The following is a 23,620-nucleotide window of genomic DNA, read 5'->3' on the forward strand; positions in this document are numbered from 1 at the left end:
GAGGAAGGGTAAGAATGGATGCAATATTCGATGTAAATTTGTTGTGCAAGAGTTAAAAAGTACATAAAGTTAAACAATCAAAGCATACCTAAATTTAAATTTAGAACAAGTTTGGCTTTCTTCAGTTCCAAGGTGATATAGTCTCCTTGCTGTCCTTCTCCGTGGAAGATTACACCTTCGCTTTCAGAGGTCTTAAATTTCAGGGAGATGACATCTTTCAGTGTTTTCATTTTCTTGTTCCTGAATCTGTATGGTAACACTACATGGCCATCAAAATTGATAACATCAGCCCCTACAGGAAAAAGCAAACAACATTGTTGATGAGTGACTATATATGCCCGTGGCCACTGGAAAATCAGATGTGCTCTATGTAGATTATACCTGAACAGAATAAAAAATGTTCAAGTGTGATGTGCATTGTAAATACATTTTCTCTTGACTATAATTTAATACTATAACAAGCAGGAACCAGGCAGGATATAAATTTAATCCATAGCATATTAAACAGCGCAGATTCAGGGGGACAAACACTACCACTGTACTCAACATCTTTTGGTTTCTCTCAAATACAGTTGCTGCCTTGCAAACTTTCCCAATTATAGTTAAAAAAAAAACAGACAAACTTTTGAGCAGTCATTAATAATTCATTTGCTACCTCCTTAAAATCCACTATAGGTATCTGTGAAGATTATAAACTGTACAACAGGAGCCCAAAGAAATTGCCTAGCAATTCTGAAAGGCTCCTCAAGCTGTACGTGAACCATAAGCATAAACCTTGTTTAGTTCAGTTCTATATGGACATCTTGGGTTAGCTGTGGCCTCAAATAATTTTGAGGAGAAGAAAAAAAAAAATCTGTCATTTGGGCTAATTTTTGTTCCAGGTTTGGCTTTATTCTTTGTTCTTACAATGTATGTCAAACACATTTAAAAAATGCTTCAACTAATCTCTGAAATAGCATCTTACACCCTGATTCAGAGAACAGCCCAACCAAACTTGTACATCCATCTCTGTCTTGAGAATTTAAGAACCATCAGAATTGTCTGCTGAGTCAATTCTTACTACTGTTGGGTCCTTAACTGCTATCAAAGAACTGCTTATGTACAGCATCTGTACAGGTTGCTTTTTCACATTCCATCCTTTCCAGAAATACTTTTCACAGTGATAAAAGAGCTCTCTGAGTGTCAAGGAAGACCATTCAATCAAGCTTCATGATGTTTAACATCTATTTTCTAGAGAAAACTATGTAAATCCACCACCAGTATTTCATAAATGCTATGTCATTGTTCAGACAAAAAAATCTACAACCCATCTTGTATTCACTAACTAAAACACACCCAGTTGAAACGGAGGCTCGCAGTCATCTTGATTCATGATGCCTATTCATACATCCTTACATCACTAGCATAACAAGTTTTCAAATATAAAGACCAACTCATTATGCTTCCATCATTCAGGATTTTCCCCACAAAGCACTCCTATAATAAATAGTTCTTTACTACTTCCAGGTCATTTGTGTTGCTAACACAATGATTCTCTGCATGCTGATGTAGTATTACACCTGTTTCTGATTGACATAACTGTTTGTCATCTGTACATCTTCAATAAATCTGTATGTATAATCATAATACAGTCATTATCCCCTCACTTCTTCAAATTATATAGAACTATATGTCAAGTCTTCTATTCTGTCACCCTTAATTACTAGGCTAGTAATAACCTATGCCATGTACACCTGCAATTCCTTGCACCACATAACTAGAAGTGTCAGTTCTAGACTCTTACTGCCATTAGAAAGAAGACAGACAGGTAGACAGAGATGTTATTTGCACAATAATCATGCAGTCTCTGTTCATCTCTGCTGATTAGATAATGAACTAAGACACTGAAACCCACAGGTAACAGATTTGTTGCTGGCAGATGTACTCTTCAATGAAAGAGATTCAACCATGTAACTTGAACCTATCCTCAAACCTTCCTAAATTTGCAAAGGCTTTTGGTGAGATGATAAACACTGACTCCCTTATTGTTTATGCCAACTAAATGGTGAAGAAATTTTATTCAGTACGTAAAACATGAGCACTATAAATCGACTGCAATATCCCATATTTATTAGGATACAATATATATCTCATATATAAGAACGCAACAATATATACTAGAAATACCACTTTTGTTTATAAAACACACCTTACAATACGCATTCCAATCATAAGCTCTAAGTTGAACTAAAACTCTCAACCTGATTGATTCTTCTGAATGACAAATTCCAGGAATTCAGATCAGCTCAAAATTAAATATCAGAACAGCATGTTGTATTTGCAGTGCAAGAAAGCCATTAAAAAGTCATCAGCATGCAAGGAGCAAACATTTTCTCAGGCACAGATGCAGATGTTGCTCACAGAAATGAGGCCACCCTGGTTCATATTCTGAATCTGCATTCAGAAGCAACAGTATGTGATTTCAGAGGTGAGGTTATCCTGTGTATTCTCATGACTCAAGTAAATACATTACTTCTGGAATTTGTTTTGAAGAAACAAAGAAAATGGTTGGAAAAATACTGTAAGAGAGATTACATCAACCTATTTTTTTTGCTTGCCTTACAAGATGTCAAGAGATCCAAGAAATGCCTCCTTGAGATTTTCGTAAGTACTTCTAGAAAGCAACATTTAGAAAAACATGAAATCTGTTTATAGAAGAAGTATCTACATGCAAGTCACTGTAATCACAAAATTCATACTTCTATATAAAGCAGATTTGCTATACAGATTATACTCTTTCAATCTACATGAAACTGCCTTGAACAAATGCTACAAATGAAAGAAAATTGATGAACACTGCAGCTTAAGCAACCTTTATAATAAATACACATACTAAAAAATATTATTCCTTATACAATGGAAGATTTTCTTCCATAAATATTTGTTAAATTTACTTCCTGATGATTACAGGAACCCCTGTATGAGGCATATCATCTTTCCCCTAGGGCCAGCTGGTACCTCTTTGTAACATCTGCAGAAGTTGCCTTAATGGTCCTGCATCCGATCCATTGCTGATCAGGACAATGACTTGACTTCTGTGGGTCTGTGGATTCACAACATGTTGCCCATGAAAAGGCGAGTAGATATCCCTTTTATACGTATGTCATTGCTGCAGTTATGCGTATGTGTTCTTCACATCATTTACTGAAGAAAACTCCTATCACACACTTTAAAAAGCTCAGTAAATGCATTTTCCCAAAACCTGGCCAGGAATTGCCATGTTTTGAATATCATTCAATTAAAAAAGGAAACAGCAGTAATCTTTGATTAAGCAGCTTTTTTATGCAGAGCTGTGCTGGCAGTGTGCTCATGGGTCTGCATGATAATTCAATCACCTAAAGATTACATAGCAATTATGTTTAAGAGTTATCATATGTAGACTGCGTTAATGACTTGTGTTCCTTCTATGATGACATTCAGCTATTTAGTATCACGATAATTACCATGATGCAGAATGGTACTTAGACAGTAAGCCATATAATTCTTATAATTGCAGAGTAAATATATAATTCATTCTCATCCTCAGCCACTCAGCTACCAGCATTAGTAGGAGAGAGACCTAAGCCACCCCATACATATGTTTCACCTGCATTCAGTGAAGTCTGCCTGTTCTCAGAGGCTACTGTTGTAATGGGGAAAAGAAATAAGAAAGATGAAGTGCAAAAAGTTGTGAGAAAGAGGGAACGAGGGAGAAAGAGGAGAAAATGCAGACAGATGTGGAGAAACAATTTATTTTGTTGGGGTTTTATACATTTTAATAGGAAATACAGCTCTGATTACTTTCAATTTGATTTCTCTCCTACTGGACTTCCTACAACATGGATCAACAGGATAACGCTGTTGACATCTTAGAAACATACCACCACTTTCAGCTGGTGAGGAAGATGCATTAGGCTTTATCTCAGTATATGTCTGAGATGTCATATTATATCCATTTAGTTAGTTAATGGCATCACTACATACAATTAAAATCTAAAAAGATAATGAAGACAGAAAACCTTAAAAATACTGACAGGAAATTGGATAATAAATGTGACTTCCTTCCCAAATCTCAAAGGAAAATAAGTCACCAGTCAGAGATCTTCCCACATATACTTTTGTCCTGTGCTTCAGGCCACATGCAAGATTTGGTAAAGGTCAGGGAATCAAATCTGTACAAAGATATTTTATTTGGCACTCTAAAATAATTTATTAATTATTTACATAGAAACAATTTCAAATCAGACTCAAGCTCCAGAACTTCCCTATTTCCTGCCTTTCTGGTGAGAGAAATATAATTACCTTCAATGTCAGCATCTGAAGGATGAAGAAGTGTTCATTCATAGACTCAATTCTGAGACTTCTGCACAGCTACGTAGCTACTGTGATAAAGGTACTGCCTAAAAAGACTAAAAAGTCTCTGCTATCACACATGGTAAAGTAATGATGATCAGAAGAATGCAGAACAATAAAATACTTGCCAGAAAATAGCTTACCATACAGCAAACAAAAGCAACATTATTAATTGCTTCTACAAAAGTTCTGTACTGCTGATCCACAGCAACCTTAGGTGAAATGTTCTCCCTCCATTACCTCCCCTCCATTATCTCTATTTTATCTACTTAAATCTTCTGCTTAGATTAAATTATTTTTAGGGAAAAGATCTTCGCCTGTAGCATTCTTTTCTCACCCCATAATGGGCACATTATGTCTGATGTAATAATATTATAGTAATAAATAGCTTTAACCATGCACTGAACATCTATCCTCTGAAAACATCAGAGATGCATCAAAGCATCTCTGGCTGGGCCAAAGCATACCACATACGTAATTTCATTTGTTGTAGCTATTAGTCATGGATAGTAAAATATCATTATGGCAAATATAAGCACACCGTGTATTATTTATGGATTTTAACAACAAATATTGGGTGTTCTCCCAACAAAGCAAGGGATAAGGCTCAAAATCATACCAAAACCAAACCCTCATTTTGTTATTACGATAAATTACGTACACAGGAATTACTTCAGAAGACCCTAATCTGCTTTTCCAGTAGTTCCAAATACTTCAACACGATAACATGTCAAATTTGCTACTGGAGTCTTTGCAGTGGGACTACACTAGCTTAGCTTATGTTAGAGACGCATTACTACACCTCCTTGCACCAGAAAAATGAGGAAACCATGTCCCTGCACAGCAGTCAAAAGGGTGTCTCCTCTTTTACGTCTTAGTATGATGAGGCAGAGAGCCACAGGCACCGTGTTTGAACAGTGCCTTCAAAGTCCAGCTGTAAGGACTGTAAGGATTCAGAGGCTTGAAATTTGCTGCAGGAAAACTGATGCTCCTTTTTTCATCTGCCACAAAGGCAAAAAACCCCAAACAAACCAAAACCTAATACAGACACAGATGCATCTTGCATACACAATAACATATACTTCTTCATATTCTAGAAGCACAAGGTGAAGGAGAATCAATTTTAAGTTTCTCTTGCCTGCTTAGCCTCCAGTGAATTTGGATCCTGTCGTCACCTGCCAACCCTAAGTGATACCAATGCTCGAAAAAGAAAAAATACATTCACTTCGAAGTTGGAATTTTTTTTCTTGCCTCCCTTTACGTTAGATATAATGTATGCATGGCAATGCAGTATCGAAATAGCATGGAATGTGTTGTCAAGGTGTATTTTTCACTCAATTCTTAGGTAAAAGGGACAAACTTTATTTTGGTATTTTATATACCTGCCAGAAACTCTGAAAATAAATCTGTATTCCCTAAAGTGGTGAAAATGCTTCACCAAGTTCTGAGTGCAATGTCTACCAAAGACACGCCAACAGCAGTCAGACCTTTTCAGGTTTTCTCTGAATTTCAAAGCACGAGCATTTCTTCTTCTTCTTCTCATCACTGTTGTTATTATAATGCCAATATACTACTACTCATTTTGCTAGCTCTCGTGCAAATGTCTGTAAGCATGTGGTTCTTTGTCAGGGATAATTTAATGTCTAATAAGAAACAAATGCAACAAGTGAAATGAATAAGTAGTAGAAAGAATAAAAAGGAAAACAATATAAAGAAGTGTAATCTAATGACCATGGCTAAAAGTCCCCTCTACCCACTTTGCTTTTCGCAGGACAATTGGGTTCTTCCTCTAATCTGTGTAGCTATTAAACTGCATTGCTACACAAACTAATTGCTTCTAAAGACAACCATTTTGTGATGAGTGTATAGGCCAGTGCAGTGCTCTGCAGTTACACCTAACTTCTGGTTTGTATCATGGAAGACAAAAGCATGTTCTCAGGAAAATCTGGAGGTCTGGCAAGGCATTAGTGACAGCATACACAGAGGAAAACAATAAAACACTTGAAGGAAAATAAGACTAATGAACTCAGAATAAGCCTCCAAATATGCTACAAAAGGATTGTCTTGAGGGTGTGTAGAACTTGAATGATTTGTCAAGCACCTAACACTAGGGTTGTTTTTTTCCTGCCAAGTCTAATAAACCACGAAATTTTCAGGTAAATTTTCTTTCATTAATTCTTCAGCTTTTGAAAAGGCAACTTCATTTAAAAACCCATTGGGAACATTTTAAAATATGCCATGCTTCTACTATAAATTGGAGAAATGAGGCAATGAACGTGTTTATAGCACACTTTGCAATTCAGCTCTAAGCTTATGCATCCTAACCACAGTGTACAAATTAGACCATACTCTAATTCTATGCTCCTATAGCAGACTACTAACAGTACCAGAGAGAACTGAGGTAAAACTGCAATTCAAGATAATCTTCAGCTCAGATAAAAGTTGTGCCTTCCACAATCTTCTCTGGTTTATGAATCCGGAAAGTCAATTATGATGGATGGTAGGAGATACAGTCTATTTGAAGAAAGCTATTCATAGGGGAGATAGGAGATAGAGCACCACAGAAATACAGCTTCCATGGCAATGCATGTCTCTGTCTAATTCCAATTATTTAATTGCTTAAACAACAATTATGTTGGGTTTTTTTACAACCAGAAAACCTTTGATCTTACCTGTATATTGGAGAGATACTTTATAAACAAGGCTTTCTAACTTAAGTATGTTGTCCTGAGAGTGCAACTGAACTTACTGTTGATGAACACTTACTGCTCTTTAAAGTTATTGTATTCAAAGTTAAAATTCAAATCAGGAAGAACACTGAAGGCTGTTCTGAAGACCTGCTGAATCCTGAGGTTGAAGACCTAGGTATTTTTAACTATCTTTGAATTATAAGGTGTGAGTTAAACTGTGTAGTCTTCATAATCTCAAAGTTATACTATTATGACCATCACTGATATAGAGAGACGTGGTAGGTCATGAAACCATTTCCTTTTACCAAAACCTCCTTCAGTGTTTCTGGCTGTAACAATCATGTTTTAGTTGATAATTTTTCAGGTTATAGTATAACAGTACTCACCAAATGGACATAATAGAAGCAGTTTAATACATGAGTTTCTATACTTTAAGAAGTTTTTATATGGATAGCATTGCAAGGGTCATTTATGTTAAAGTGAAAATTCAGGCAACTATGCACTAGAAGTGGCAATATGTTCTCTATAATTTATTATTCTCTAGCTATGGTACTTCAAAACAAATTAGGCAAAAAAAATATGTATAATCCAAACATTCTAAAGAAACTCAGCTTTTTGTATTATATCATGCTGATTTACAAGTCAGAAGTGTTCCTCACGACCATAAATACGTTTAGTTTATCCTTCATTGTGAAACATGTAATTTGATACTGGATCTCAATGGGAACATTAAAGTGTATAATTAAACTCTGAAACCAGATACAGTAAAGAACATAATTTACTTGAGAACAGCTAACTCCTGCTAATGTTTTCCCTGTTTATTAAAAAAGTACATCACAAGAGCGACAGGTCAATAACGAAGGACAACTGTAACTCTCACATAGTAAATGGCCAAAACAGGTCTCAATCTTTATTAAATTGCTGAGCTTGCTCCTTACTTAATGAAAAAAAAAAAAAACCCAACACAAAACCCTATAGGGAAGAAAGAAGTTGTACCAAGTCATACAACATTTACACTCACTTTACTCAGTGAATAAATGAGCTACAAAATGGACAACACAATCTGTTAAAACATTAAGGAAACAGATGACTAGCTGGAGCCCCTGTTTCAATGTTTACAGCTGCATGAAAACAGGAAGTCACACAACTGACCTACAAAATAATGATTTAGAATATCTCTAATTTCTTTTTGAGCTGATGACACCTAATTCAGTCACCTGATGGTATATATCATCTTTCACATGTCTTTTATTGTCCAGGCGCTCTAAGAATACTCATTACTCAAAGCCAAATTCTTTCTGGCTCACACTCTATATCCTTTATTCACATAATCAGTTTCAAACATGTATTCATTACTTCTTCCAGCCAAAGAGCTCATATCTAAATGGAACTTTCAAAGGGAGCTGCATACACACTGATCAAAGAATATGCAGCAGTTTCAACCTGCTCTTCTCAAATGCCATACAGTAAAAATCTCACCATCATCATTCAAACTCCTGCAGTTGACCCAAAATAACAATGAGTGCAGGAGTCTCAGATTTTGCTAGGGGACACTCACATTTATTCTACTGAGTAGCATCACTACTGTCTAAGGCACACAAATGTGTGTCATTAAAGGCCATTTCTAACGGATGTACTGTCTTCCCTTCTTTCTTCCAACAGCCAGTCCGCTGCTGCTTCTAACTCCATCTTGCTGCACCTATTTATTTTAGGAAAACATACACTGAGATGGAGCACATCACTATTTTGAGCTACTGCATTTCAGTTAAAAATTATGAGTTAATAGAAGCAAATCCTTTAGCATAAATGACAGTAGAAAAACTCTATGCATTTATGAGACAGTTCACTATCACTGTTGTATTTCCAAATTACTCAAACACTTTGTGTTTAGTTCAGCACAGCACCAGAAAAGCAGACCACTGGAACTTGGTGTTGGGCAAGTAATTCATGATTAGTCAATTATTTTTTCCTCTCTTTGCCCAACATCCAACATATCTAAAACCACAAGTACCTCTAATGTATTCTTTACTCAGTGTCATCTTATACATTGTCATGTAAGAAAAGGTATCTGTTTCTAACTTGCAAGCTATAAAATTTGAGCCCCAAGCTCTAATGTGCATGGACCAATCAGTGAATTAATGGTGGCTTTTTTCTATTCCTCTACATGCATTTCAGTATGTATAATTAAACTCCCCCACTCATATTCGAGGCTGTGAGCCAAGGCTTTATTTTCAGATGATCTAAGTAGACTTAGTTCTGCTTTGGTTCAGTGGATGTATAATAATTCACTCTAACATGGAGATGGCCCCTATATGATTAAGGGTGTGCTATTGTAATAGAGCATACAGTTGTCAATTTTAAGTGAACAAGTGATTTGAGTAATAATGAGCAAAAAATTAAGAATCTGGCACTGCATTGGCATCACTTGCAGCTCTGTTTACACTCCACAGAAAGAAAATCCCCAAACTATTCAATATACAGCAATATGAAATGCTCAACTTGTGTTATACCGAGCACATAGAGTGAGACAGTTCCCTGAGAGGGGAAAAAATACTTTCACTTCAGAATTGCTCCCCAGGACAGGTAGAACAGCAGGTAGAAGCAGGTACGAGCACATAATCACAAAACCATTATGGTTGTAAGGGTACATATCACCTAGGCCAACCCACCTGCTCCAAGCCTATTTTCACATTTCATTCTGCCAGAAGCACTGAGTTTCAGGTAACTGGGCTTTCACTTTTTTTCCTGATCTGAAACAGGAAATAGGACATTTGCTTTTACTAGCAAGTGATTTTCCTCCTTTGTGTACATCAGGCTGCACCTTCCAAGGCCAGTGATATATTGTGTCGCCTCCCCGCTGCCAGACATGACTTATCTGCAACTTCTAGCAGGTTTTACAGTTTAAGATTTGATGGTGTTGCAGAGTTTAAGACCTTCAAATTCCCCACTTGCCAGAACAGTTCTGAAGAGTCTTTCTTCAGCATGAGTTTGCTTATGGCATCTCAGCTGTGCGACTGACTTGTTCCTCCCCTATGCATTGTACCATGCACTTCAGGCTTCCCTGCACAGTCAGTGCCATCAATTCTGTCTCCTTACCTCTGGATTATTCTCCACCACTAAAATAAGAAAAAAGCCAGAAGGATGAGTATTTTCTCAGGAAGAACGTAAGGAATTCCCTCACATACAGTTAATATGGAATAACATGCAGAAGGTGCAATACTCACAATCACAGATATTTAAATACATTACTGTCGTGAGTTCAATTCTCCATCCGCTGCTACTGCTTTGCTTTTTCTGGCCTAATGGGTTATTTTCATTCCACTTTTCAAGCTCTAAAATAAGTACAGACACTAGAATCTAAAACTTGCTTTTTGTACTCAAGCATTTTGAAGTGACTGTCATGAAGTACATGCTCTTCCCTTACCGGGTGCTACAGTGTGTGCTGGGCGGTACTGACCTCAAGGCTGCGGAGTTGCCCCGAGACTGAATTAACACTGAAAGTCAGTGTTGGCTTATGGTAAAGCCCTGTGTTGCTGCTGAATGCTGTGTAAGTAAACTTGATAAGATCCAGCAGAGTTAAGGACAGAAAATGTCTCAACTGACACATCAAACTGCTTGCTTAAAGGTTGGGGAAACACAAATTAAACCTTTCACTCAATAGAACCATCAGATTCAGTAAGGAAAGGAAAGTGCAGTTTTCATTAATCAGTTTGAAATGTCTGGAGGCCTCAAAATATAGTAAGAATCTATCTCTCAGTAAAGAAAGGTCTCCAAAATCCATCAGATTTTCTGTTTTTCAAAAACAAAGGGAGGCTGCGGAACAGCATACATAGAGATTTTCTTTTCGATGAGAGCATTTTTCTTGTCAGGAACATTAATCTGTTATTAATGGCAGCCAAACAATGTTTGCAAATGATTTAAAACTGTATTTTCTTTCTCTCAGTCTTCAAACTATGCAAGGTTTTTTCAGATGATGGAAATACAGAAATACATTTGTCAATAGCTACTTCCAAAAACCTGCTGAAGAGTGTATTTGCTTCTTGAAAATAATTCAGCCAACTCTGTATGTTAGTGGCTTTCACTACAGCAAATACTCATGTTAACACAATGGACTCAATTTCATAGCCACTACTTAGGGTATAATCTATTGTGTTTAATAAGCAAAGGGAGAATAACAGCCACGATTGTTCCAGGTGGATAAGAAACACACACAAATGTGTACAGACAACCCACTCTGAGTTCAAAAGATGCTGCTATTCAATCACGAAGCAATAAATGCTACACATGAATAAAAGAGGAAAAGGCTTTTTTAAAACTCAGATATGGAAAACTAAATTCCATTGCAAATAATTGCCACGTTCCCTGCTTTAAAACTGCTTTTCCTTTGTGCTGGAATGAGGCACTCAGAATTTTTTCTTACAGAATCAGCTGTGATGCATCCAGTGTTTCAACATTTCTTCACCCTTCATCCAGGCAACATTGTTTAGAACAAATCAAATAAGCAAAGCATGTAGCAGACAAATCTCTCTCTGTTTACTACACTGAAATACACCCTGATCTGATATGCAGTATAGCCACATATATACTGAATTTGGTTTGTAAAGGAAAATCACTTTCTTTTGGGTTTACATGTGTATATAAAGCATGGGAGAAAAGACTTTAAATGGGAAAATTCTAACTAAAGTAACAAGAAAAGGACATGTAAGCTTTTGTAAGCTGTTTCTGTCTGTGTGGCAGCATCCTCAAAGTATCAATGCCAGAATTAAATGCCATTCGGAGAGCATTGTTAGGATATTTTAAAATACTTGTATTCAGCAGATGAAAACTGTGTAAAGGTTACAAACCTGAAATTTGTGTTTTAGTTCGTGCATCCAACAGCTCTGTGTAGTCAGTGACATTGTTGCTCTTGTCCAGCAATTTTTTGCCTATTAAAAGCATTACTGAAGCAGCAGAAAAACATCTCAAGGCAGCTTCCAGATTCCTGCCTTTCTGAAGACGTTCTATCAGAAGCCAGAATCTAGCCTTTAATCACTAGGCTTCCACCAAGTGAACGATTAGGCTTCCATCTATTTAATATAGACAACTAACTCCTACTCCATGCATCAATACTCTTTCAAGGAAAAAAGTAAACTAAACACACATATGACTTTGTCTCTGCTAAGACATAATAAATTCTGAACTGGTGGTTGCTGAGTCAATGCTTAGTTACTTACATAAATGTGTCTGATGTTCAAAAAGCATTAAGCACAATCTGCTTTCTCAAAAATCAATGGGAGAAAAATAAGCCATTTTATGTAAATATTTAAAATTAGAATTAGGTTCCTCTGCATTCCTATCAATTTGAAAACTGCCAATGACTGTGACCCCAACAGAAGTTTTCATAACAAATACATTACACTTCTGAACAAAGAGCCGTCCTCTGAGCCAGTGGAGGCCTCACTCATTTTTCAAACAAAGAATACCCCTCTAAGATTATCTCTACTGTTTTTTCTGCTACAGAATCCTAGTCCTGACAAAAATCACTGATCACTGTTTGACTGAAATATGGTAATGTAATACAAACCTTTTCAAATTCTTTGCACAAGCCACTAGACTTTGCCCCAAAAAGCATACTTTGAACTTTTAAAGAAGTACTGGAATGATTTTTAATCTCTCATTTTTACTTATGGTTTATAGCCCGTTAATTCTGGTGGTTTTAATCAAAAAGTAGTAATTGCTCGCTGAAAATTTAAGACCAACAGTCAGTATTGTACAGACAAGGAATGCAGAAAATATTTAATGCGTAGCAAGTAAAGATGAGCTACCACTTGTACTTCATTACAAATAGGTGAAAAAACCCTTACTGTGTAAAAGATCAGCTCTACTTCAGGTAACAAAACCTCACACTGCTTTTCTTAAAAAAACAAAGAGGCTACTTGCTCCAGTGACTAATATTTAGCATTATTTTTACACTATCTGCATCTTTCATTTAACTTTCACTTCCAAGTCAAACAAAGGTATTCAAACATTACCAACAAATGGTATACACTGTATAAACAGACTCATATGTGTGATGCTATCCTGGTGTATCTATGCTTGTCTGTGTTAACATCTAGGTAAATCTGTCATTCTAGTCTGTCACTAGTGCTTTAGGTAAACAGGTCTGTATCACCAGCACCTTGAAAATAAGTAGACCAGTGCATGGAGAATGAAATTATGAGCAGAAAAATAACATTCATTATAATTGCTATATTCTATTGAAAAGTGCCAATTCAGCGCCTTCTAGCAGAGATAGTCCATACACCACTGCTCTGGCTCTTTTTCAGCCTATGGGGTTCTTTGTCAGGGTCATGTTTCCTTTTCTGCTCGTCTGAACCACTGCATTAAATAATGGAAAGATTTTCCACAGTACTTTATAGGAGATGTATCCGGTTAGAAATCAAAGCTCATGGAAAGAGGACACCCGAACTACATCTCCTAAAACTGCTTAGGAAGCAATTCTGATTTTGGGGAGATGAGGAGGAGAAGGAAATTATCATATAAGAAATGTTTATATTGGTGGCTTTTAGTTTGGAATGGATTATGGATCTTTTTGTTTACTTGGTTTTTTATGAACTGTTGTAAACGCCCAGAGACAGTAGACACTATTCCTATCATTTCATCAAAACAACTGCCCAGAATATAGCTTCAGTGGAAAGTTTTTGATCAGGCTTACTTGCACAAAGAACAAAGACAAGGAGAACAGAAGGTAAAAGGAATGCACGTTTGTTTTCAGGATAGTGTAAGAATTTTGTGAGGGAAGAAGAATTTTGCACAGATAAATCCCCATGCTGTTCAAATAGCATGCATTACCAGTCCCAGTTAATTCAGGAGTTTACAAATGACTGCTGTTGCATCTGAAGCTCTGCTCAATCTGATATTATCATGGGGAACCGAACCAAAATCTTATGCTGCTCAGCTTGACAGATACAAACCTACTGCTGGGACAGTTCTGAGAAGCAAAACCGCTTCAAAGAGGTATGCTCACCATCCATAGTTATAAAGCAATCTTCTATCTACTGCAAAAAGTAGGAAGATACAATATCGAAATACATAGGTCTGTAAGAGCTCTTCAATAACCTGTGAACTTTGTATTACAACAGCAGAGTAGCTCTTCATTAAATGATGGGCTGAAACCTTTGGGGAAAAATACAACTTCAGCTATACTGAAAATGATAAACTTACAGGGTCTTAAATGCTCGCTTCCTATTGACTTTCAATTCTTAATGTTTTCTACCAAAAGCTTTTTTCCTCATGGAATTTTCTAGTTTAGCTATTTAATCTAATTTATTTTCAACATCTTTTTAAAGAAAAGATGTAATAGAAGTTAAAACAAGCAAAGAAAACTAACAACTAAACTCCCAACCCCCTTTCACTCATTTCTTTTCATTACTGTGGGTCCTTCTGGTAGTAACTTTTTGAGTCCTTAGGACTGTTTTCTTCCAAAGACCCTTGATCCTTTGGGACACTGCTGTGCTGACAGATGAGTAGTTAAAGCCACAGGGAGACCAAATGGACTGTACACTCTTTTCATTCAGAGGTGCTTAAACTGCTTCAGATGGCCTTGTCTACACTGAAGAATTATTACACGAAAATCCCATCACTATCAAGGCTATTTCAGCTTCAGTAGAATCAGTATTGCTTTGAATTTTAGAGTAGATTGCTTTTGAGCATATGTGTTCATATCCTATGTTATTTGTTTATTGCGAAATGTCCTTTAGCATAAACAACAGTTCTTAGTCTTTCCAAATCCTATGAGCAAACTTCACTCAGTTTTCTATGCTTTTAAGGAACAGTTCTGTATTTCTTCTAAACAGGTGAAGTAAACCACTTGACAATACTGACACTTAAACTGACCCTTCCAGAGAAACAACAAATATACTGCCTCATTGACGAAGGGGACTCTTGACCAAATCACCTACCCTTGCTTTCATAGACTCTGTATACAAGTGACTCAGCAACGCATTTAGACTTGCTTCATACTCTAAGAGCTGTAACACAAATTACATTTTAAATGAAAGTCAGGATTTTCCAGGTTCTTTTTAACTTCAGTGAAGGAAAACTGATCTCTTTTTGCTTGTTCCAGATATGCCACACATCTTCAGAGCATGATGCACAGGTCAGTTTTGTAGTCTGCTCAAGGGATGTATGAAAAAGTGGCATCTAAGCTTTTGAATTAATATTGGCAATACTAATTTCTCATTGCCTAAGGTACTAATGGCAAAAATCCCAATGAACTCAATGGCCATTTCTCACTGTATGTCCTTCAAGTAAATAAGGGCTTTCAGGTACAAGCCTTTATCATTGAATTTTAAGAGAGTAAAACATAAAAATGGAACTGTAAAGCAGTATAAAATAAATACACAACTTGAAAGCAAAACTCATATGTACCTTGTAATAAAAAGAAATCTACTGCTCTACCAAGCCCAGCTCAGTTCTGTGAAGAGGATGGGAAGAAGCATTTTGTGTAACTGCCTAAGTAATTACACAGCTTTCATCCTAATTAAGACAGCACAAAGACAACATTTTGATCCCTGATACTGGAATCTTATTACTCCAAGATGCTTTTCCTAAGAAAACTGGATAAGGTGACATTAGAACTGGTCAAATATACTGAATATAAATCTGGTATAATCTTAGTGCAACCCGCGGAGCAGTTACAGATCACTGAGCCTAAGTGGTGTTTCAGGGGCTTTTTTTCTTCCCCTCTCTTTTTTTCTTCACTGTCTGCCAGCATAATGGGCCCTTTTGCCCTTTATGTTACATTGCTGTGTTATTTGCATTTTCTACTTCACACAGAGAGAGCTGCCTAATTAGGAAGACCAGAGTGAGCTTCTAGAGTATTGCTCTTTAATACTGTTAGTTTATCTGTTAATTAATGTGCTACTCTTTCCAATCTAATTAGATTTTTTTTACTGCAGAGATAAGTCAGTGAAATCATTAGAAAGAAATACAGAAGGAGGAGGTTGATGGGAGGCTCAGACATATTGTTAGCATTTGTTATGTGTGATGTATATAGATTTGTTACTGTCTCCTCTTCTTTTACCCCTGCCCACAAACTTAATCAGGCTTTTGTCAAGAAGGATGCAGTTCACTTCCCATAAATAATTCTTATTCCTGCCAGTGAGCTGCTTCTCTTCGCTGTCTCCATCTCTGCCATGCCCCATCTCTTTCCTGCTTCCTCCTCAATTGTAATAGCAAGGCTAACTCTCTTTTCAAGTGTTTGCACTGAGTCTTTGTTACCAGTAGAATGGAAAGTAGTAATCCTTGTCAAGACTGATATTATTTCAGTAATTTTTATAGAGTTGGCTAATGAATTAGATCAAACATCTAATAGTGTGATGGAAAAAGCAGGATGGCGAGCAACTGGCACCACAGTCTTGTTGCATTTTTGGTAGCTTATGCTGATGAAAAAGATTTCACTAAAAAATTCTGCCTTTATTTTTTCTAAAAGTTGCTTTTGCTCATTGTTGCCCAGTAAAAGAGCTGCTATTTTATAAAGCTGAGGATTTCTAAGGACAAGACTTAATTCTGCAGTACAATTTCTGATTAAAAAACCCTTTAAAAGTTTAAGAGAAAATCAGTAAAATTGATAGAAACCCAGAGGTAATCTCCATCCCTCTGTAAAATCTAAAATATGGCACCACACACACTAGTTTCTTGGTGCCATAAAACCAGAGAAAAGGTGATTTTTTTATTATTTCATTTTGTAATTACATGTGGAAGTCTTTATTTTGAATTTTCACTCTGATAATATGTGGGCTTGTGAAGTCAGATCTAACTCATCTTGTATCTCATGTTCTGACTATAGAAACAAAAGTGCTTCTTGCCTAACTGAAAATTATGTGCTTCACTTGAACATATTTTCTATCTTCAAGGGTGGCATGTAGCTTATTACAGAAACATTCAAAACATAACACCAATACCAGTAAGAGAGAAAAATGATTCCTCAACACGTCTGAAATGCGAGATTTCTGAAGCCTGGAAGAAAATTTATTCTGATCTAGGTTGTTTTAATGGAAATGGTCTGGTGAGAGATAAATCTTTTTATTCATCATCTGAAGTCTGGACTTTTAATAGTACTGCAAATCCTGAAGAGCCAGAATGACACTGAGGAGGATTGCCAAAATGATGAAGACATACTCCCACCTATAAACTTGAGAAAATATGAATCTTTAGATGTCTATATGCTTTGGAGATACGGCCCTAAGTACTCTGATGTAAATAATTCCAAGAATTGTACAGAACAGTTTCTCTTACTCCAAAATAAATATTGCCAACAAAGACAATGATCACAATTCCTCTGATAAACAAAAACACGTCTCCAACCCTAAGATCAAGTACCTCAGATTTGAGAGGAAAATCATGCACTCTGCAATCTGATGTGATCATTAACAGATACTGGTTCATGATGGGTGCAGCACATTTAGAAACAGAAAAATTACAGGCATTATTCTGTACATCTAGTCCTGTTATTTTACCTCTAACAGTTAAAGATTTATGGCTATCCTATAAACACTGGCCTGAGATAATTTCCTCAGAGCCATTACACTGAAGTTACCTTGTTGTCCCAGGAAGAAAGCAGTTATACTGCAGAAAAGTTTTTCATGTTGGGAACCATGCTAAAACTCCCAGCATTAGCAAATTTACTTCCATTCAGAGATAGTTGTACGTTTGTCAAAACCTACCAAATTTCTCAGAGCAGGTAGAGTTTTCCTGGGATATCCCAATCACATTTGTGATTTTAGCATTGCACAGATGCCCTTTTTCAATTCTTCCCATGTTCTTCTCTGGTTGCTAATTTCCATCACAACCTCACTATCTGTCACAGAATCCTAGAATGGTTTGGGTGGGAAGGGATCCTAAAGCTCATCCAGTTCCAACCCCCTGTCACATGCAGGGACACCTTCCACTAGACCAGGTTGCTCCAAGCCCTGTCCCAACCTCCAATAAAAGGTTGAGGTATTGATCCAATTCGAAGTCCCACCTTAGTGTCCAGTACCTGAATAAGGCTTATGTACGGGGTGCTGGCATAGGCAAAATGCTGTTTGGTGGGAAGGAGACAGCAAGCAAAGTTCCAAAGGACGACACAAAATTATCTTGTATTCCAGCATCATGCCCATCCTTCACCCATTTTGCAGGACCCTGGGGCATGTTTCTCCTTTCCCACTTACCCTCACACATCCCTACGACCTGTTTCTTTGTTTCTCTTGGGTAAATGGAGTTGGGTAAACACATTCTATGGAAATCTGGAACCTACTTTAGGAACATACCTTAGAGATAGAAATATGGGCCACTGAGTCATCCCACACCACCCACTAAATCAGAGACTAAGTGGCTGTCTCAAACTGTTGAATATACCCTTATTTGTCACAAAACCTACAGTGAGAAGATTATTTGAGTCCCTTTCTAACTCTTCCAATTCAGAAGAAAGATGCTATATCCTTACCAAGGTAAACAATGTGGATCCATTCATCCATTTAAGCACTTCTATCACAAAAGTACAAATTATTATCTGAGTGCTCTTCAGAAATGCATATACGAAGACTGGCGGCCCTGTAGTAATTTTTCAGAACGCTTGTAACATGCAGTAGAAATGCCACTTTGCTGGAACGTTTTATTTTATAGCATTATTAAACTATCTGTCTCTATTAAGTTTGATCATTCCTCCTTAAAAAAAGAAAAACCACATCAAAACCATCTTAATGGAATACTTGCATTTGGTTCATGGAGTATCCTGCTGCTAGATTCACAAGCCAGGATGTACTCCGCAAGGTTTTATAAATATATGCTGCCAACACTGTTTGAAAATAATTCTAACCTGTGATGACACTCAAAATAGACGACTGACAAACAAGACATTCATTATTAGAACAGGCTTACTATTAGATTGGAAAGTAATAAATGCATAATAAACTCCTTCTGACTTTCGTAGCTTACATTAATCTATCATAGCAGCATGAACAGACCCTTAATTTCATTATCAGTTCAGGGTTCATATTAGAAATAGGCTTTCTTACAAAATTCAGCTTAAAAGAAGCTCCTATAACTTTGAAATCTTCCAAAGCTATCACAATGACTACAGCAGATTTGATGTTCCAGCCAGGAAGGCTGAAGCTGGCCTCTTTCAGAAGCTGTTTCCACCTCCTTCTGCACTTCTTGAAAGAGAGGCAGGTAAGCGAGTTATAACCATCAGGATGGTTGAAGCGAAAGTTTGCTTTTTTAATCTCTGTACAGGGTCTAGCTGGCATGAAAACAAATTTAACTCTCTTCATAGCAGCCCATATGGTGCTGTGCTCCACAGCTGTGGCTGAAACAGTGTTAACACACCAATGCCTGGGCTGCTACTAACACGGTTTGCACGGCATCAGGGTTCTCTCTCCTCATAGCTCCAGCCCCCAGTGTCAGTGAGCTGGGGGTGGACAAAAGGTTAGTGGGGAACACAGCAAAGACATCTGATCCAAACTGACCACAGGGATATTCCATATCATATATCCCCTGATATATCCATATCAGGGATATTCCATATCCATATCAAACAACATCATGCTCAGCAATGAAAACCCAGGGAAAGAAGGAAGGGTTTGACATTTGCAGTTATGGCATTTGTCTTCCCAAGTAACCATTAGGCAAGCCAGGAAGTAGCTGCACATCTGCCTGCTGATGGGAAGCTGTGAATGAATTTCCCTTTTTGCTTTGATTGCATGTGCAGCTTTTGCTTTTCTTATTAAACTGTCAGCCCACAAGTCTTTTCACCATCCTTACGTTTTTCTCCCCATCCCTGACAAGAGGGAGGCCAGCAAAAGGCAACGTGGTTATACCCACGACAACCAACAGTTCCAAACAACCTTCAGTTTCAGAGTGTACCTACTTCTTCTGGGAACACCTTCTCAACTATGTTATTAGCAATTTGGCAGTTATCTTTTTGAGGATTTAAGCCAAAATTTAGAAGAAATAATAGTCAGATGGAAACAATCATTACCAGTTCAGGGTTCTTAGATTTAGACTTCATTAGAAACTAACTTCCACCAAAGTCAGAATAAATGCATGAGAATGAATACCTACTTCAAGGCTCATCCCAAAGTTTGCTCCTATAACAGAGCAGAAATCTTCCCAAGGAGGGAGCATGCCATCTTATGAACAGCTTTCACCATTTCTAATACTACCTATGTTTCTTTGTTACTTTCCAGAGCTATTCCTGACAGTCTGTCTGAGGCTCTGACCTGTGATGGGCTCATACTTCTTTATGGCCCATAGTCCAAATTTAAAGGGGTTCATACCAGACAATCTCAACTCAGGACTCCATATACCTTCTTGTCTGTTAGACTTACAACTTAGGGAGATCCTTCACAACTTCAACAAGATGAGCTAGAAGAGAGGAATACCAAATATATACTGGCAAAGATGCATGAATGGGCTATTATCTCTTCTCAAGGTCCTGTGCAGAAATATGTATTTTAAAAATGTACCTATTCACCTTGGAACAGCAGGAAACACTATTTGTGATAACTATAAGGAATTAAAAAAATGTGCATTTCATTCTACTGACTGCATTAGGGATATAAATATGCATCTAGACCTAAGCTGATACTCAAGAAAGCAGATATAAGAGGAGGTCTTCATCATGTCGTAAATGCCTTTTTTATCAGGCTGCAGCAATAGTCTGGGACTTCTCCCTGCCTTTCTAATGACCAACAGAGAAACCTTACTACAACTAGATGTCATGTTTAGAATTTAAATACTAAAAGAAAGGTATCCTCTGCAAGATGCTGAAAAGAAAATCTCCTCACACATGCCTGCTGCTGCTCTGTTTCTAATTTTAAGCTCCTCCTTTGTGTAGTTTACACAAAACAAAATTCTTATGCTCAGGAAAATAACTAGCATCACCACTAAGCTATTAGACAAGATTAAATCATGTAATCGATGTATTCTTCTTTGAATACATTGATTCCGGTACAACACTTGCTGGCTGATCTATAGTTTATAAATTACGTCTTTAGCCTTATTGTTCAAAATCCTATTATTTTCTTGCTCTTGAGCCTCTAGAGAACATGCTGATAGTCATTCAGACTCCAAGTGGTAATACCGGGGGCCTGAGAACATGAATCTTTTTTTAATTGCTTGTTGATTTATTATGTATGTGTCTAGCAAAGTCAGGATCTAACACTAATATTTTGTATCAGAAGCACTCGGCTATGTTTACAAATTGAACATCAAAATAGTTTTTCCTGCTTATCTCAGGCTTTTATAACCACACACCATTTGACAGTCTACAATATAAATGTTCCTGAAAACATAAATGAAAACAAAACACAGTACACTAAATACATCAACCACCAGCCTGCTGAAATACAGGAGGCAGAACGAAGCTCTTACTATTGACAGACTGCAGATGTACCGTACGTGACGGGTGGCAAGCCTTCAGCACCAGGGAACACTCAGGTACCACTACGAGAGGGTTTGTCTGGCTGTTGGCTAGATGGATGTGAAGGAACATGTGCATTCTGAAAACATTCTGCTTTTTAAACGCACCTCTCATGGCCTTTTCTCAGAAGATAGTTTCACCTTGTGCCCAAGTTCCCCTCCATTTTATCAGAGGGTTGCAGCCCGTCCTATTCAGCCGTTCTCCCTCTGCCTCTCTGTTCCAGCACAGCCACAAACAGACTAAACTGACCAGTATTTTCTGACACAAGCTAATAAAACAATTTTCCTCTGAGTATCTCAGTTCTCCTTACACGCTTTCCTGCGTTAGATGTATATTGTTTCATTTTCTTTGTAAAATCCAAATTACTTTTGGACAACTTCCAAGTCACTGTGATGGTGTTTCGCTAAGACAGTATGTTAAGAGTGTAGATATTGCTATTACCAATGGACAAACAGTAAAAAATCTCAAATATGAACCTGATCTTACTGGTACTGAAGTGCTAGAAGAGAAGTAAGCCTTTCTATAAATAGGTTTTTTTGATCACACAGTGCACACAGTCAAAAGATAATGTTATTCTTACAGCAAAGGTAAACACAGAAGATCTCATGCCTGTTCGAACTACAACATATATTATTTTTGGGTGTTTTTTCCCTAATATTTATCCATTTTTCTGGTGAACTGTAAAAAATGACAAGTAATTTTATTTTATTTTTTTTTTAATGTAATGTAACTGAATTAAATCAGTACAAATGTCAAGAAAACAGATCTCTGGTTATTGTCAGAGATCTTTTGTGCTTTGACATTTCATTCATGGCAATAAAAAGGAATAGTTTAAAATACTCCCTCTTCACCATGCAATACGCAGACATGCAGTAACATACTTGAATTCTGATTTTTAGTCTGTGAAAAATTTCAAGGGTTTAGAAATGTTTCATTCACTTTTTTTTGTGTGCAGCTGGTGAACTTCACAGTGTTTGAAAACAGCTGCCACTTGCCTGGGTTCTGTGATAATGGAGACCAAAAACTTGGCTGAGTCTTGCTTTGGTCTTTACAGTCCTCTCGATAGAGACCAGAAGCAGATGGAGCCTGGGAGCACTGGCTCCTTCAAGACACTTGTGCTGCCAGAATTTTGTAGGTAGTAGACATGGGCAAGATGCAGATCTAATGGAGGTATGTGAAAAATACTCTTGTTGTTTATAATTGGGTAATTATGCTCTTTTAACCAAATGTTATCAAATACACATTTACACCTCAAATAAGAGTGTTAGTTATTTTCCCATATACAGCTAAATAACATAAGTCAGCAGAAGCTCGTAAATGCAGCTCTTCCAGACAAAGGTGTAAGATACGATCCTTAAATGATCATTTTTTTTCATAATTAATATTATACACATTTTAGATAAATAATATTTGCAGGCTGTGCTGCTGATTTATCTGGTTCAGCTGAGCACGGAATTGCATTTGAGTCTACTGGGCTCAGCACCTTGCCGATTAATTAGAAAATTATTACTGTTTTATTATTAGTTTTACAAAATTTGAGTCTTTTGGAAAACCTGCAGGTGGGACAGGAGGATACCCACGAAACAAACAGGGTTTTTCCTTACAGGCATATTCAATAAGAAATTTTGCAGAACAGAATAATTCCTGCAAAATAAACACTAACTCTCAGAAAACTCCTCTAGAGGAACCAGAATGCTTTTGTGCATAATTATTCCATGACAGAGATGAATTACTAACTTTGTGCAGCATGAGGACAATAAAATAGCACTAGATGGAAGTGTGGAACTGATTTAATAACATATTTTGCTAGTAATGCTCAACACTACTTAGGATTTTTCAGAGAATCTAGTAGCTTAATGCTAAATGTTGCTGTTCTGACCAGTATTAGCTATTTTGGTGCTTCTTCCAGCTACTTCATTATACTTAATATATTTAAATATATTTTTAAAAATCTGACTGCACTGAAAATCTCAATTAGAAAAGCAGAAAAAGGTACCAAGGAAGTGCAATAAAACACACGGAACAGTTTTGCTTGTGTGCAACAATTGTGTCACCCAGAGAAAGTGCTGAAGGGTGTGGTGAGGTGGTAAATGTTTAATTATCATTACAAGCAAGC

The 23,620-nt window shown here is 37.0% G+C and overlaps 1 protein-coding gene across 1 annotated transcript in view; it reads right to left on the reverse strand.

The window, feature by feature from the left end:
* LOC104408446 (contactin-associated protein-like 2) overlaps positions 1–23,620 on the reverse strand; it is a gene marked incomplete at both ends in the record, with an annotated part of 48,531 nt that overhangs the window by 11,407 nt on the left and 13,504 nt on the right. The window contains one exon of the mRNA XM_010018055.1: positions 89–292. Within this exon, the coding sequence (XP_010016357.1) occupies positions 89–292 (204 nt within the window). The remainder of the gene's footprint in view (positions 1–88; positions 293–23,620) is intronic.

This window comes from Nestor notabilis, unplaced genomic scaffold, assembly GCF_000696875.1.
Source record: "Nestor notabilis isolate BGI_N333 unplaced genomic scaffold, ASM69687v1 scaffold3367, whole genome shotgun sequence".
Lineage (NCBI taxonomy): Eukaryota > Metazoa > Chordata > Aves > Psittaciformes > Psittacidae > Nestor > Nestor notabilis.